Source organism: Neolamprologus brichardi, chromosome 1 (assembly GCF_056152115.1).
Source record: "Neolamprologus brichardi isolate AB-2024 chromosome 1, ASM5615211v1, whole genome shotgun sequence".
Lineage (NCBI taxonomy): Eukaryota > Metazoa > Chordata > Actinopteri > Cichliformes > Cichlidae > Neolamprologus > Neolamprologus brichardi.
Window position 1 is genome coordinate 14,014,687 of NC_142104.1, and position 16,651 is coordinate 14,031,337.

Here is a 16,651-nt window from a genome sequence, read left to right on the forward strand (position 1 = left end):
CCTATGTTCTCCCTCAGTCCCTCTGTTTTTTCCTTCCCTCTCTTTTCCTCCTCTCTGCAATCATTCTCACTATTTTACATCTCCAGGCCTTCCCACTTATGTCTTCATCTTTCAGCTTATTTTACAGTGAAACCATTGAACTGACACACACACACACACACACACACCTCTTAAATGGAGTAAGCGGCGATTAAGTGATTATTTTCACACACACCATTAAACATACTTATTGCAGGCACAGACATAGACAAAAGCCTAGATAAAAACTTACATGAGCAGAGACACTTAAACACCCGCACACACTGGGCTTAAAGTAATTACTCACACACGTCATTAGACACAGACACAGATGAAGTGGAGTGTGTTTATGTTCTGTGTATCTTGCACTGTAGCCCTCTTTTCTCTTTGGATACAGTATTATCGTCCCTCTAGTTTCCCAAATCAACTACTTTTTTACCATCGTACAGCATAGATAGTAAAATCAGTAGCACCAAGCAAGTATCTGAATTACTAATAGCAATAACAAACAAATATGGAGTGGGAATGCGCTGTGAATTAGTATGTATATCCAAATAGTGATACACATGATGATTAAGAGGCGCGGTATACCGTGGACAGGTCGCCAGTCTGTTGCAGGGCTAACACAGAGAAACAACCATTCACATTAACACTTATGGACATTTGGGAATTACCCAATAATCTAACCCTACTAAACAAGGCAAGCATACAATAGGCAAAAAGTTTTGGTTTTATATTACGAATAAGTAATTATTGTGCATATCTGCATCAACAGTTGTGAAACAGACCTCAGTTCTTAATTCACACTTTTTGGTGTCAAAAAACATTTATGGCCTAGAGCACAGGTGTTGAACTCCAGGCCTCGAGGGCCGGTGTCCTGCAGGTTTTAGATGTGTCCGTGATCCAACACAGCTGATTTAAATGGCTAAATTACCTCCTCGACATGTCTTGAAGTTCTCCATAGGCCTGGTAATGAACTTATCATTTGATTCAGGTGTGTTGACCGAGGGTGATATCTAAAACCTGCAGGACACTGGACCTCGAGGCCTGGAGTTCGACACCCCTGGCCTAGAGAGTGGTTGGCAACCCTTGGCAAACTCCAGTCACTAAGGAAAATGTATATTTCCCAACCTGTTTGCAAGTAGACAGCAGGTCAGTGAGGTCACAAAGAGGGTGCTCCACCAAAAACCTTGTTCTGATTGCTTTGGTCAGTAGCAGATTACACAGGTTCCCATAGTTTGCTTGGAAGATGCTGAGTTTTCTATAGACACTTTCCATTTACTCCATGCTGCAGTGAAACCTGAAAAAGTGTAATGCAGACAAAATGCAGAATGTTCCTCTTCAACCGCTCGAACCAATACATTTTACTGCAACTTTTTAACTCTGAAGGTGAGTATCCTCTGTTTCCAATTTAAATAGCACTTTTCACAATTTCACTACCACTTGGTGAGTAGTTTTTGACTGTTTGCAGGTAAGTTGGTGTCTTACATGCAAACTGATGGCAACCACTGCAATCTGCTAATAACCAAAGCACCTTGTACCTCTTTGTGGCCAGTTTCACACCAATGAATACCAACAGCCTCCACCAACCATTTTCAAACTGGTAGCAGAATACACACTTTTTCCCTACAACCGGTGGTTACCGAGGGCTTACCAACTGGTGTATAGGCCTATGTAAATGGAGCTTGAGCAGTCAATTTCACAGCGACAACCAGCAACCATTTGCAAACAGTCTGGAAACATTCAATTTTCTGTACCAACCAGTGGTTGCCAGATGGTAGCTGACAGGTCTATAAGCCTGTGAGACTGAAGCCTATGAAGCATTGTTTATTTGCACTTACACATGAACTAATCTGGAATATTGGCCAGATGTCCATTATCATGACAGAAAATTCAGACATAGTGGCCTATGGCTTGTAAGCTTAACTCTGGTACCAGCTAGACAAAAAACATTTTACTTACACAACTGTTAACATAGCTAACTGAACAACCTGAACAACTTGAGCAAGACTATTAACAGTCACGTGTCCAAGTGTTCTCCAAGTGTACAGTCTAAGAGACCACTCCTTTCAGGTTGATAAAATGTACAAATCTTCCATTTTTTTGTACCATCTTCTTTATCAGACACAAAACAGCTTACATACTTCTGCATTACTAACCAGCAATTGTGTATCGTTAACCATCATTAGCATGAAACTATATTACATTGCACATTTAAGGGGCACATTGTAATTCAACAGAAGCTTTTCAATTTAAATCAGTTTTATTTATATAGTGCCAAGTCACAACATCACTTTCCTCAAGGTCCTTCATATTTTAAGGTAAAGACCCTACAATAATAGAGAGAAAACCACCCAACAATCAGACGACTCCCTTTGAGCAACTACTAGGCGACCACGGAAAGGAAAAACTCTTAACTTTTAGAAAAAACTTTTGACAGGAAGAAACTTTTGGCACAACCAGGCTCAGGGAGGGGCAGCTATTTGTCCCAACCAGTTGGAGTTGATGGGACAGTTCAGCACAGCATAGTTCACACACATAATTAAATATCCAACAATGAATGGTAGGTGCTATTAAGCACATAGGAACTGAAATATCTGGTGTTGAATTAAATATATTTTGGAGTATATTTTGACTAAAACCTTTTAAGAAAAGTTTCATACTTACATTTAAATCCCAATATCAATATTTACAATGAACAAATATACATAAACAAAACATTTCAAATAGTCACACTCACCAGTTTGAAACTTGCAAGTGATGTTGATCTTAGCTTTCATGTTTTGTTGTCCTTGAACATCAGATTTATTCTGTAGGCTTACCATTCCTCTCAACCCTTTGTTCCCCCCTCTTCTATGCTGTTTTATCCCCTTTCCCCCTTCATCTCATCTGTACACACTCTCTCTTACCGTCTTTATTAGTAGTGGAATTATTCACTTGGCTTACACCTCAGTTTGAATAAATTGAGTGTGGAACTATTGGCGAGATGGTCTTTTTTGGCAGGCATACATTTGTGCCTCGAAGTACATGTGTGTTATGTGTGTGCTGCATTAACAAAGAGACTGCATTGAGAGACAACTAATCCCAGTGGGATAGCCCACTCATGTTCTGTTTGAGAGCGGCGTAATTAAAGGAGCGCACCTCTCCGAAGTCACCTATTTCAATACAAAACACTGCTTTATACAGACACGCAGGCAGCGAGAAACCTGTACGCACACACATTTGCACACTCCCAGTGCTTTCTTACCCAGGCAAAATCCATTCTGTATATAATTACATTCCTCTTCTAATTTATCCCTGGGAATATATCAAAACCTCAGGATGTTTCAGGAGGTATGGAGGAGAGAAAGAGAATGAGAGGGTAGCAGTGAGGTTTGGAGCGATGATAAGGTCAATACTTGTAAAAAAAATAATGCAATAAAGTTATTGAAATATTTATGTTTGATTGTTAGGTGCATAAACAGTTTATTTTTATTGTGTTTGACCATCTATATGGCTGCCTATATCTTTCAATTTATTTTATTTTTCTAATTTCTGCATTAAGAAAAGTTCACATAGCCCTTGGATTTTAATTTTTTGACATTCCAGGGATGTTTTTCCAAAGAAACTGAGGCTGAAATATGTGGTTGAATACATACAATTGATCTTTATAGCAAGATTGTATTTAGCTTTCATTTGGGAGAGAGAAAGATTGTGTCACTTGTTTGTGCAGGTGGCATCTTAAATGTAGAAAGTGAGTTGAACTGGAAGTCTCGCTTGGCTTCGGAAGATACTGTGTATGCTCACAGATCACAGCAGGAGACGTGTATGTTGATTGAATGGAATATGTGTGCACAGAGAGATTTTTTAAGACTAAAAAAAAAAAAATTAAATGAATGAGAGGTAAAACTTGAGGGGGTAGGGACAAATAAGTAAATACTTCTGCCTACTCCTTTTCAAACAAATAATGGAATAATATTTTGTAATGATTGTGAAGGCACATGTTTGAAATGTTTGAAATAAAAATAAAATGAACTGAACTGAACTGAACTGAAGATACAATAACACATATTCATCATGCCCACCCTGTCTGTTTACGTTTGACAAAGTTATGCCTCAATTTAGTCCAAAGTCTTCCCCTTTTGTCTGTTCTCACTTGCCGAGGTCACTCTTTTCACATCTGTGATGAGATAGTGTCCACCCATCCTTCAATCTGACCAGTGACAGGATGATGACCACAACTCACCTAGCCTCTTTGAAATGTTTTTATCTATATGAAAAAATATTGTACACTCCATGTTAACTTAACTTTGAAGAAAGATGACATGTAAGGTGCATGCATGTACTGACTCTGTGTGTAAATGCTGGTAATACTTCCTTTTTATATTTTGACACATCTTTTTCTTTGTGTGTATATTGTTCTATTGCACACATACATGAATTTTTGTTTCCATGACTTCAGAGGACATTACAATGACTTACATTCATTTCCTGACGCTATAATCCAACCTGTCTTTCTACTGTAGGTGTGAAGCTTGCTTGACCTTTATGCGGAATAACGGGGCTGTCATATGACTGCCTGTCCTAAATAAATCACAGTATACAAGCCCTAAGTTTGTAGGCATGTGTAACTATACAAACAAGTGAGAAGGCTGTACGTGTCATGTCTTTTGTGTTCTTGAAACTGCCTGAACACTTCCACACAAATCTGTTAGCTGTACTGTATATGTAGTATGTGTTGCAGTGGCACTTCACTACGCTGGTGTGGTTGCATAAGCTTTAGTGTGTTTTATGCATGTGTGTGCATGTGTGTGTTTGTAACTTTCATGTACCCTTCTCCAAAGGTTACCCAGACAGGCTTTTGGTGACAGGCTCCAGAAAGCTCCCTAAACCCAGCAGCTTTCCCCAGCAGCTGGTGCTCTCTCCTTGGCCTCGATCGCCATCACTGCTCCTTCCCTTAACACACAAAATAATTTAGCAACCAAAACGATGACTTTTGAAAAGTTCACTCAGTTCTTCAGGTAATTCATTTTCATCAAATTATTCGTTTTGCCAGCATGTGGCTGCTATGTGGGAGTGTTGATGTAGGCCTGTAAAATGTTGATTATTTGACCAAACCAAATAGCTCCACCTCCAAAACTCAGTCAAACTCACTTGGTCTGATCATGTCGGTTGTAAAGTTAACACCCAATACTTGAACTGAATATGTAAGACAGCTACACATTTCTCCGCGTCCAACTTCTGATGTGTCTGTGTACGTCTACCTTCTCCGCTGCCTTTGTGAGGAGCAGATATTATTACAATAACTGTAGCGAGGAAATCTCTTTAATGTTAAGAAATTTGTAGTTGGTTATTTCTTATTCATATTTCATATTCAAGAATAGGTTTACTTTGATAACTCTGTTATGACTAATTTGAGGCTAAGTACAATTCAGGAAGTAAGATGTAGCATAGTAATTAGGGCCCATTTAGTTTACATAGACAAACATTGCTGCTATGACAAAACTCAATCAAAGAGGTCATTTTTAAATATTTGTAAAACATTTTTTAGATATTTATTTTGTATGAATAATCCCAAATATATTCATCACTCTTTAAAAAAATAATTCTTTATGACTACTAGAATATTTTATTTTCTGATTATCCTAGTGGATTATATCCTGTAATATATATAATACATAATACATAAAATATATTGCCCAGAGGGCAAGTTTTTTCCTTTGCTGTTTTACACTCACACAGCCTGAAAATGAACTGCAGCTTAAACTATGTTTATCTAATAACACCTCGTGACTTCAAACCCTTTCATTGCTATTACAGCCATCAGTCACGTTAGTGACAGAGATGTCTTTTCAAGTCTACAGATCTCTCGCTTTTTCCTATTGGCTTCTCTTGCTCTGTTTTTTTCCCTGTCTCCTTCTCACTCTTCATTGCTCCCTACCTTTTGCTCTAGTCTGGGTTCAGGTTGGAGGAGCAGGCAGGGGTCTTTGTTCAAATTGTCCATATCCACACTGTGTCCTGCTGTACCTGCTGACAAAGCTATCAGATAACTCTGCTCCATCTCACCTGATCCTGTTGGCGGTGTAGCTTTGTATTGTGTGTGTATCTTTGAGAGTTTGTGTTCTTTTATATATTTTTGTTTATTTTTGTTGGTTTTCACGATGAATGATATTGTGACTTAATCTTGCATATTTTTTAGCTACATTCCTACAAACAGCCATGCACACACGAGTTGTGAGTCTTTGTGCTGCTGTTGGCTGCAAACTGACCAGAGTCCATAGCTCCCTCTGTTGGCTTGAAGTGATGTGCAATTTCTTACTCTCACTCCCTCCATCTGCCTCACCCCCCTCTTTTCTACAAAAGCAAAGTTCAGTAATCTGTGAAATTTCCAAATTGCTTCATTTCACTTTTGGTACAGCTTAACTTTTTAGTTCTCATTTTAACATTAAAATGTCAAATGTTTGTCCTGCTTGTAGTACTTACTTAAACCTATCTTAAATGCTTAAATGTTTATAAAAAACAGCAAATGTTCTTTAATTATCAAGAACAAATGCTCTGTTTTATTATTGTTGAAAGTACTTTGTTTGCAGTTGTTGCCTCAGTCTAGTGCTTTGTTCATGACTGGCACATGCGTCGATGGGTGGCCTGGGGTCAGCTTCCTAAGTGGCCACGTCTTGAATTTGTTAAAGATTGTTTTGACCAGCAAAGACGCACATATAACCGCTCACAATACAAGGCTCTGAATGAACTTGCTGTGGCCTATTGAGTAGTTTGATTGATGTCAGCGAGAGTTGCAATGGATAATTCTTCCATAGATGTCAACAGGCTGCCACCGCAGGGTCAAAACACACACACCCACACACAGATTTACAAACACTGGCTGACAAGAGAAGAGTGAGATGCCAGCAGTTACCGAGCTCAATAGGTTTTACATTGTAAATGGACTTTTAAAGTGATTCCAGCAAGGCCATTTACACATGCATACGATTATTAATTATGATAAAATGCTGTTTTTACACGGTGCTTTGACTGAGTTGCATATTTTTTTGTTTTTATGTTGTTATATGCAGTTATATTTCTGCAGCATTGTGCATGGAAATATTGTCTGTTAGCCAGCAATCACATATGCACACATCGTGGATGCACAAGGTATCACCTTGGCTTTTTGAGTTACAGGTTTGTGTTTGAGATGTTTATGGTTTGTCCAGTTATAGAGAAAAGTGGCCTAAAGGGGTCACTGTCAACATACACACACTGACTGAGAGTCAATCAATAGTCTATGGGGGTGGGGAGGATAGGGGTCAGAGAAGGAAAAGAGGAGTGAGGCAGAAAGACAGAAAAAGTAACGGCTGTTTTAGGGTTCAACCAAAATCACTGGAATTTTGTGATGGTCTCTACAAAGATAATTCAGAAGCTTTAGGACCATATGGGCCTTTTGTGTGTGCACCGGTTGATGAATTTTAAGGAATACAGCTCTGTTTGTGGCATTGTGTGCACGACATGATGTTATTGTTCACCATAACATTTGTTTTTCTGTATTTACATAAAAGGCAAAGCTTTGTAAGGCATCACTCACCACACATGCACAGTGAAAGCTTATTCTTAGACTGCGTTCTTATGTTTTACCACATTGCTGCTTGTGCTTAAATTATCAGTCAGTAGAAATCACTTTCCACACAAACTGCATAAATTAAAGAATCATTGAATATTTTGTAACATAAACTAACTAAAAATTACGCCTCCATAAACACAACCAGTTCATCTTTGACAAATATTAATGATTTCTGCGTGCGTCAAAACACTGTTCTTCAAATATTTATATAGTCATTCGTTGATATTTTACAACCCGCAAGCTTCTAATTGTTTAATTCAATGTATGATTTGTAGTTCTTATTTCAAATAAATGTGTTAGACAGAACATTTTGGACTTTCTGCACTGAAACTGAGATTTTGTGTGTGTGTGTGTGTACTTGTGTATTCACAAGTGTGTTAGACACTGAGGTTTTGGTAAAGGATTTGTTTGCACAGTAGTGACGGCAGCATTGATTCACACTCATCTTTGTCGATGCTTATAAGCCTCTGGATACATCATAACTGTGTGTATGTTTGTATGCCTGCATGTGTATGTGTGTACACAAACCTAACAGCTATATATCTGTAAAGACATGTATTTGAATTCCTATCCTTCTGTGTAAATGGCAAAGGTACATCTGTGCAAGGAGTCTGTGACTATGAGCGTGTTTGTTTTTGGATGTGGTCTGTGGATCTTTACTTTGTCGGCTTCCGAAACAACTTCTAAATATGTATTTATTCTTGTAAAGACCCTGATTGTGCCCATGTGAAGGCAGTTAAGCTCAGTTTCACAGGGTCTTTCAGCACAATAATGTCAAAAATTCTCCACGCCACACACATGTATTAAGCTATAATCATATTACCTTTAAAATGGCATTGAACTGAACAGTTCTATGGCTAACAGGTACTGAGTTCTCCATGCAGCTAGAGACAAATGCTTTATCAGCAAAACCAATACACATATCCTACACTACGCTAAGAAGAATATTTAGTGCGCTAACTTCAATGTTTTTCTAACAGTTTTTCTGTTAAGCAGTTGAAATGTTAATGATTGGACTCTGTGTTTGTCAAAGAAAAACAGGGAAAGAAAAGGCAGTAGTTACACACATACACACACATGTACATCAAAGCTGAGATTGGTTTCAGGAAATATTTTATTATCTGTACTATTCCAAAGCTGCTAATCACAACCACTCTCTTTCATCTTTGCACCCCCCACCCCCTCTACCAACAACACCACCACCCCCTCCACCCCCTCCGATTCCATTCTCTGTGTCTCCCTGTATTCGCTACACTTCTCTCTCCCTTGCCATCCCATGTGCAGGGGTACCCAAGTGTTGAAAAAGTCTAATCGAAAGGAGGAAGACGTTAGTTAAAAAGAAAGGAAAGAAGACAGAAAGAGTGCGTGTATCATTCGGAGTGTGCCTGCGGGGTTCCGATTTTTCCCTTTTCACAAGGCCCTTCCCGCTCTCCTTGCATTCCCTTTTCTCTTTTCCGCTGTCTCCTCCTTGCTCTAAAACTGAGAAGCGGTGAGCTAATTTTTCCTGGAGAATCCCAGTCGCAGTACCTATACTCACATTCCAAGGTGCTCGGAAATACTGGGAATACACAGCCTGCTGGTGTAGAGATGAAAGTGAACTTGACAAAACAGCAAGCAGCAGGGAAAACCTTGTTCCAATCATGCCCAAATCATTCCACAACAAAGGACAAGCGCTCTGGAATTGCTATAATCTCATATTTTACTGCTGGGCTGCGATGGGTTCTGCTGCGCTGTGCCTGTGTGTTTACGGTGTGACACAGTATTCAGGCTTTGGGCTCATGGTCAAGCATTCACTATTTGATCTTGCATTTCTCTGGATTTGATTAGGTCAGTTTTGTGTTTTCCGTTTGAGCACAAATCAGTATCGGCGTCCTTAAAACATCCTAATAACATGGTGTAACTTATGTGGTTTAGCCCTTATTTGAAAGAGGGGTCAGCTTTTTGGTTTAAAACTTTTTTTACATTGTTAGAAAGAAGTATATTGTCAGTTTTTAACATTACAGTTTATGTGAGAATGTAATTTTACCTATGCAGGTGCATGCAGAGAGCAGGAGTGACCAGGGTGGTGAGAGACCAGTGAAGAAAGGTCAGAGAGATGGAATGATAAAGAGAGAAAGAAATTAAGTAAAAGGAGAGCAGGTTGTCTTGCTTTAAACCTTTCTCGCACCTGTCTCATTCTCCTCTCTGCTTCCTCCTTTCCTTCCTGATTCCCTCATTCTCCCTTTTCCTCCGTGCTCTTTGTCTGATCCCTCCCTCTCCACCTGCTCTTCTCCCTCTCTCCCTCGCTCTCTCTTCTTTTCTCCACCCCTTTCTCCGCCCCTCCCTGCAGCTATTGGTGAAGCACCCACCAATCACAGCACAACTGGGACCTGAGGGACTACATATGCAAAATGCTGCTTAATATTCATGAGCCGCTATCGGGGCTTTAAGTCGTTGATTAGGACAGCAGCACAGCTTTCTGTCCCAACTGCCTGACTAGCTGGCTGTGTGTGCCTATAGCCCCCTCTCTCTCACTCTCACATACACACTGCATGCACATGCTCCCTCACTTCTACGCACACACGCAGAGCTGATCAGTGCAGGCAGCGCAGAGCCCGGTAATTGTATTGCTCACTCCAAGTGGAAGGAAGGACCGAAAGAGAGGAAGATCAGAGAAAGAAGAGAAAAGAAGAGAGAGGAGAGATATAAAAAAAAAAAAAAAACTTTGATTTTTTTTTTGTTTTTAATTTCTTGCCATTTACCCTGAGGAGGTTGACATGACAATGACCCGGTATCGCCGATGGATTCGGTAGGACACCCGTTATCCGAGTGTTTTTTAATGCACTCTGAACAAGAGTAGGTAAATTTTACCTTTTATTCTTATCCTTTTATTGATCATCCAACTTGTCATTGCCATTGTCTTCCACTGTAAGTGACTGTGTGAGTCAGTGAGTGAGTGTATGTGCTGGTATGCAGCGGAGGTGGCCGGCACCGTGTCAAGGTTGTTTCTGTTGTCAGGTAGCACGCGTTCACTCTTGTCTTTGTGTGTGTGTGTTTGTGTGTGTGTGTGTGTGTGTGTGTGGCTGCAGTATCTGGACAGCAGTTCTTACTTAGTGGGCAGAGGAGCAAAATTTCTGTCCCTTCACCTGAAAGTGAGACATACGCACAACACACCTGCCTGCAAACACACATTGTTTGCTCCATTTTCACTTTCGCTGTTTTCAACAAACACTTTACTTGAAGTCAGGCTGTTCTTGGGACAAACTTTCTCAGTACATGTCTGCATGTGTGTACCTGTGCATGTGTTTATGCTTATGCATGTGTGGTTAAAGTATGTGTTCATCCAAGCAGAGAATCCGCGAGATAACAGGGCATTAAGGTTACAGGAGCAACGTGTAGGAAAGGGCCCATAAGAGAGGAGGGAGAGGGAAAGGGGGAGAGCTGCGCTCTTAAATGCCAGAGGAGGTAGAATTTCAGACGGGCAGCTCAGCGTGTGGCCCCGCTCAGGAATTAGAGACAGTCACACACACACAAACACACGAGTGCTGCTGAGCTGCTCCTTTCGCCAATGCTTTGCTCTTTTAGATGTATGTGCAAAATGTAGATTAAGTGATTGGCAGAGTGGACAGCAGTTTGCTTGATTAGATTATTGTGTGCACAATTATTTAAAAAACAAAATTAGAGCCAACAAACAAATGATTAAAGTATAGCAGTATTTGCTTAACTCTTTTCTTAAACAGGACAAGATAAAACATTCCTCCGACACTGTGCGTGTGATTCAGTAGCCGGACAGACCTGTTTTGTCTGTATGTATAAAATTATTGGCATTCACCTTTTTGAATTTGAAAAGCTCATAAATAAAGCAAAGATTTTATGGTCATTTATATATATAAACATATATGTATAGATTTAAAACACATGCTTAGATTTAACCTATTTCCACTTAGAACTAAATTTGAATGAGTGACACTAAATCAAAGCCACAGTTTAGGTGGGTTTTTTTACGGTAGAGAGTCGGAAGTGGGAAAACTGAAAGAACAAAGTCAGAGCAGAAGCTCATGCAAAATGTTGTACTGTAATATTTCCCAAAATGGTATCTGTAACATTTTTAAAGAAAATAGGCAATTTTTCATTTTATTTTCAATCTTTCTCATCATTTGTTTTAAAACACAGACGCCCCACTCACTTGTAAAGCATTTTGAATATAGAGGCATTTTTAAGAGAATAAACGGAGATAAACTGTACCACTACTTTACATTAAAATATTCTTTTATTATATTTTTAATTTAAAAAAAATTGCCTTTTAACTTTCAGTCTGTTTGAATTAAAATGTCATTTAAGCAAATATGAGAAATTGCCCCTTCTGAACAAGTCAATGCTTAAAGAGCTCAAATTAAAATGTTCATAATATGTGCAGGATTTTTTTTTTTTTAAATGATTATTTTATTATCATTGCGGTATGACCAATCAAGCTTTTAGCGAGTCTGAGAATATCAATCATTTCAGTTCCCTTTTTAGAGGGAATAACTGAATTTCCAGTAGAGCAAAATCTGAATTTAGGACACTTTACAAGGATTTAACCCTGTGGATTGCATCTAAACAAGCTTTCTCTATGTTGGTCCTTCAACTGCAAAACAGTGGGGTGGAATTTAAGGACCTGTAACGGCTCAGGTGTAAGAGTCTTGATTTTTTTTTTTCTTTTTTTTATCAGATTAAGACAGAGAATTCAAATTTTTCAAAAACTTTTGAACTGGATTTTCTTCTTAATGGACAAGAAGTGTGAAAACTGTGTTTAGACATCAAGCATCAATACACTCACTGAAAAACACACTTTCCTGACAGACATTTGGCAATGAGATGTGTCTGCTTTACCTGCGTGTGATTCAGCAAGTGTACGTAAGCTGTTGCCACTCAAACGTTTTCTAGAGAGCCCTCTGGTCCCGTCATCTATGCGTCCGCTCCTTCACACATCCATTCATCCATCCATCGATCCATCCATCCACCGTTCTCTTTTCCCGGCTCAGGCGTTCCCTTCTTTGCTCTAAGGCACTGCTTTCCTATACTAATTAAAATATTAGGGATAATGATGATCATACTGATAATAATAACAACAAGTACCACTTAAGCTGTTAACATAATTGCATTCCCCTCATGCCACCATATACATAACATTTGCATATCATTAAAATATATTTCCCACAGTGACTTTAGTGATTTTGGTGTTTTTAACAGTGGGTGTGAGAGAGAACGGACGGGTGGTGAGAACTGCACAGTGGCTGATCAGTCAGGCAAAGGTTTAGTAGTGCAGTAATGAAGAGAAGCACAAGGGAGCACATATGATTTGATTAGGAATTATTCTCCAATCTGATGGGTCTGGATTTAATTCTTTTTAAATACATGGAAATGTTGAGGAAAGAAATTATTTGTGATTGTGAGTAAAAAAAATAAAAATAAAAATCTGTTTCAGGTTAAACATTGTTGAAGTCGTTCATCAGACTAAATTAAGATGTGCCAGAAAAACAAACATTTTTTTTTTACTTACAGTAATATATATAATATGTTTCAGGCACCAGATTTTCGCACGTAATGTTGTGTTGCTTCTGGTTCTGCTACGACAAATGCCACTGTTTTAGTTCACGTTTGGAAAAGTGCATTGGCCATCATACAGTAATTTACTTTTCCTGATTTTCCTGATGAGGCAAACTACTTTATATGAAACCGCGAAAGAAATTCAATTGAGAAAAAAATCTAACTCGAAGGCCAACCGTCTGATGCTTTGACCGTTTGTTGTTTAAATGTGCGACAGCGAAATATACATATGTTTTGTTATTCAGAATAAAGAGATAATATGCCTTGCTTTTGATTAGACAATGAAGAGCATTTAATGGTTTTTTCCCATCTTTTTCTTTTCCTTAATCTTAGTCGCTGGACCTTATTTTTCAGCTTATGAAGTGGGATATGCAGTAAAGAGAGAGAGAGAGAGAAAGAGAGGTAAAGCTGACTGGAGGGAGGGACAGGGGGGACCAAAGAGAGATTGCGTAAATTAAAATCCTTTTAATCTCCTTATAAAATCATTTACTTAATTCATCTGTCAAAGCATGTCAATATGTGCCGTGCTGATTTGCTGGCTGCGCGCGCGCGCGTGTGTGTCTGTGAGTGTGTGAGCGTGCAATTTGCATCTGTTTGTTGCCATCCGCGGTTTCGTGCCTGCATGCTCCCATTTTGTATGTGTGACCTATTGATGGCCTATATGAGGAAGTGTTGTTCTTTTTGTCTCTTTGCCCGCCTGTCTGTCCCTATGGAATTTGTTGTCTGTCAGTTTTTTTGCATTTGCCTGCAAACACACGCGCAGAGAAACGCACGCACTCATGCTTACGGCGGCCTCGCTCTCATGTGAAGGGTCCGGGCATTCCAGTGGTAATTTGGTCCCGTAAAGAGAAAGAGAGAGGTAGAGAGTGTGAGAGAGAGAGAAAGGGAGAGAGAGACGCAATGAGAGAGACAGACAGAGCGAAGTGGGAAGGAAGGGAGGGGGTTTGCTTTTGTCTGACACCAGCACTCAGGAGGTCCGCTGGACACACGTGTAAGCATGAATGCCCACAGCAACACACACTCTTAACACTAATGCATAACAATAAACACACAGATCTTACCATTTGCAGGTTAAAGTTATCAAAATGTTAAAAATGCACACACACATGCATCTACATATGTGGATGTAGATATTAAAAATGCATTGTCTCACACACACTGAGAGATGACAGAGCAAAATGGGATGAGCCTTGATGATGTGAATTTGTCTGATTTATGTCCAATCCATCAGTGCTCTGTGTGTGTCTGAGTATGTCACGGGTCAGTGCCGGCCTTTATGTGTTGAAAGAGCAGTAAGGGAGACTGTACCAGATGTGACACAAACACACACACACACGAACACACACTGCAATTAGCCATTTTGCCACACTGGTGGTGAATCTGTGTGTGTGTGTGTGTGTGTGTGTGTGTGTGTGTGAGAATGCACGGTTGAATGCCAAAGCAGTGATCAAAAAAAAGAGAGAGAGAGAGTGATATATAGTGAGAGGCAATGTCGCTCATCTTATCTCCTCTTCTCCTCTCCACAGCGCTCATCCTCTCATTCCCCACGTTCCATCATCCATACATCTCCGTCATCCATACATCAAAATGTGAATTCAATTATTATTACTATTATCACATTCTATCAAGTCATTTATGCTCCGTCTGAGAATTACTCTCCGTAATGCTGCTGACTTTTCCGTCTTTTCAAATCTGCTATGACCAAGTATATAGTTTCAAGAAATGCAGAATAAAAAGAGGATGTTTTGCACCTGTGCAAATTTGAACTGTGTCAAAAGCCCACAGGTCCCTTTGTAGAGCCATCTGCTTGATTTTAACAAACGTTGCTTTAAACTAAATTACGTTTTCTTAGAATTGCTATATACATTGTGGGGTTTCTTTGGTGTCTGTGTTATTATTGTTTTCAGAAAAGGAGTCACTAAATTTGAATTTTATCAAGTTCAACCAGATGAGCTATTGAGTTACGCTTTAGATCCGGTGACTGGTGTATGCATGAGTGTGTGCGTACCCATCGTGTTGTGCTTAGGGCTTCTAATGCTGCTCCTCAGTCCTAATAGGAGGAGACAGCGCAGACCGGGCCACAATAGAGCAGATTTAGATGGAGAGGTGAGGTGTGTGTATGTCTCTATGTGTGTGTGTAAAGTGTAAAAGTGTGTCCATGAGTTAAAGAGGATCACGAGAATGGTGAAGGTTCAAACCCCTTGTCTGTCTATGGCACTTTTCTGTTGTGCTGCCCATGGGGAGAGCCCTATGGTTTCGCTGCTTGGGTTGTTCTCTCCCTCTGCACGGCCAAGCTGAAAGTATGATTAAATTGTCATTGTTTCGACAGTGTGTAAGAGGGGTTCAAAAAGACAAAAAAGGGAAGATACAGTAGAACGGGAAAGGGATAGCTACTAAGAGAGAGAGAAAGAAATGAATGACCATGCCGCCTTCCAACTGACAGTGAAATATTCCTCCTCTCATCCTCCCATCATGCTTCATGTGTGTGCCTGATGGGGAGAGAATGACAGACCAGCCCACACCCCACCTCATGGTTTAGTTCTCTAGTTTTTTGCTGCTTTTTCATCTGCCTTGCACTCTTTTTCTTTCACTCTTTCTATCTCCTGTCTGTGCACTAGGTTTCTCTCTATGCCAACTTTATCAGATGCACCATGTAATAAAATACAATCACATGACTATTTTCAGAAGTATTTGTTCTTCCCAAATGTACTGTATATTCAGATATCAAGCTGCTCAACAAAAGTGTATATTCTTTGAATCAGGGAATTTTGATTTCTAGTTATTAGACAAGATTTTTACAGTTACACACTGAAGACTGAAGAAAGGTTTTTTTTTACACTTTCTTGCTTCCTGCCCCAAACTTATTAATTTCATTAATTAAGTTTATTCCACCTGCTTCATTATACACAAAAAATGAAACGTACATAACAACATATATATGTATATTTACCTCATTATTCACAGCTTTTGGTGTTTTTGTGAAAAGGAAATTGTCTCTAACAAATATGTTGGTCACACAAAATAACTCATTTATTTTTTTAATTTTATTTAAGAAAAAAAAAAAAACAAGCCCAACAGCATCAGTCCTTGTTGGTCCCTCCAACTGCACCAACGGTTCAGCTTTGACACACATCCGTGCATGTGTGAGAAGTCGTGTCAATATACAGTTCATTATTTTTGCACGTGTAAAAACAAGAAAACTATGTGTGTTATTAAGGCCTTGTTTCTGTGCATGTGTGTGTGTGAGAGAGAGACAGTGAGTGAGAGCGCATTTGTGTCTATTAACTGCGTTTACGCTTTCACACAATAGTTAAATTGTATTTGACATTTTAAAAACTTTCACTTTTAGTTTGATGTAGCTTAAATAAAATAGTTCATATACGTTTATTGCTTATTCCAAAATATCGCTCTATTTAAAAAAAAAAAATTACATAGTTTCATCGCTGGTAACTTTAGTAAAGATCAGATGTTAAA

The 16,651-nt window shown here is 39.2% G+C and overlaps 1 protein-coding gene across 7 annotated transcripts in view; it reads left to right on the forward strand.

The window, feature by feature from the left end:
- Positions 1-16,651, forward strand: part of esrrga (estrogen-related receptor gamma a) — a 156,839-nt gene that overhangs the window by 73,617 nt on the left and 66,571 nt on the right. For 2 of the 7 annotated variants that reach the window (XM_006779910.3, XM_006779911.3), the window contains exon 1: positions 10,083-10,444. The exons of 4 other annotated variants lie outside the window; for them this stretch is intronic. In XM_006779910.3, the coding sequence (XP_006779973.1) occupies positions 10,389-10,444 (56 nt within the window). In that variant the 5' untranslated portion in view covers positions 10,083-10,388. Of the gene's footprint in view, positions 1-10,082; positions 10,449-16,651 lie in introns of those variants that run through there. One more of the 7 variants, XM_035910967.2, reaches the window with a different exon arrangement.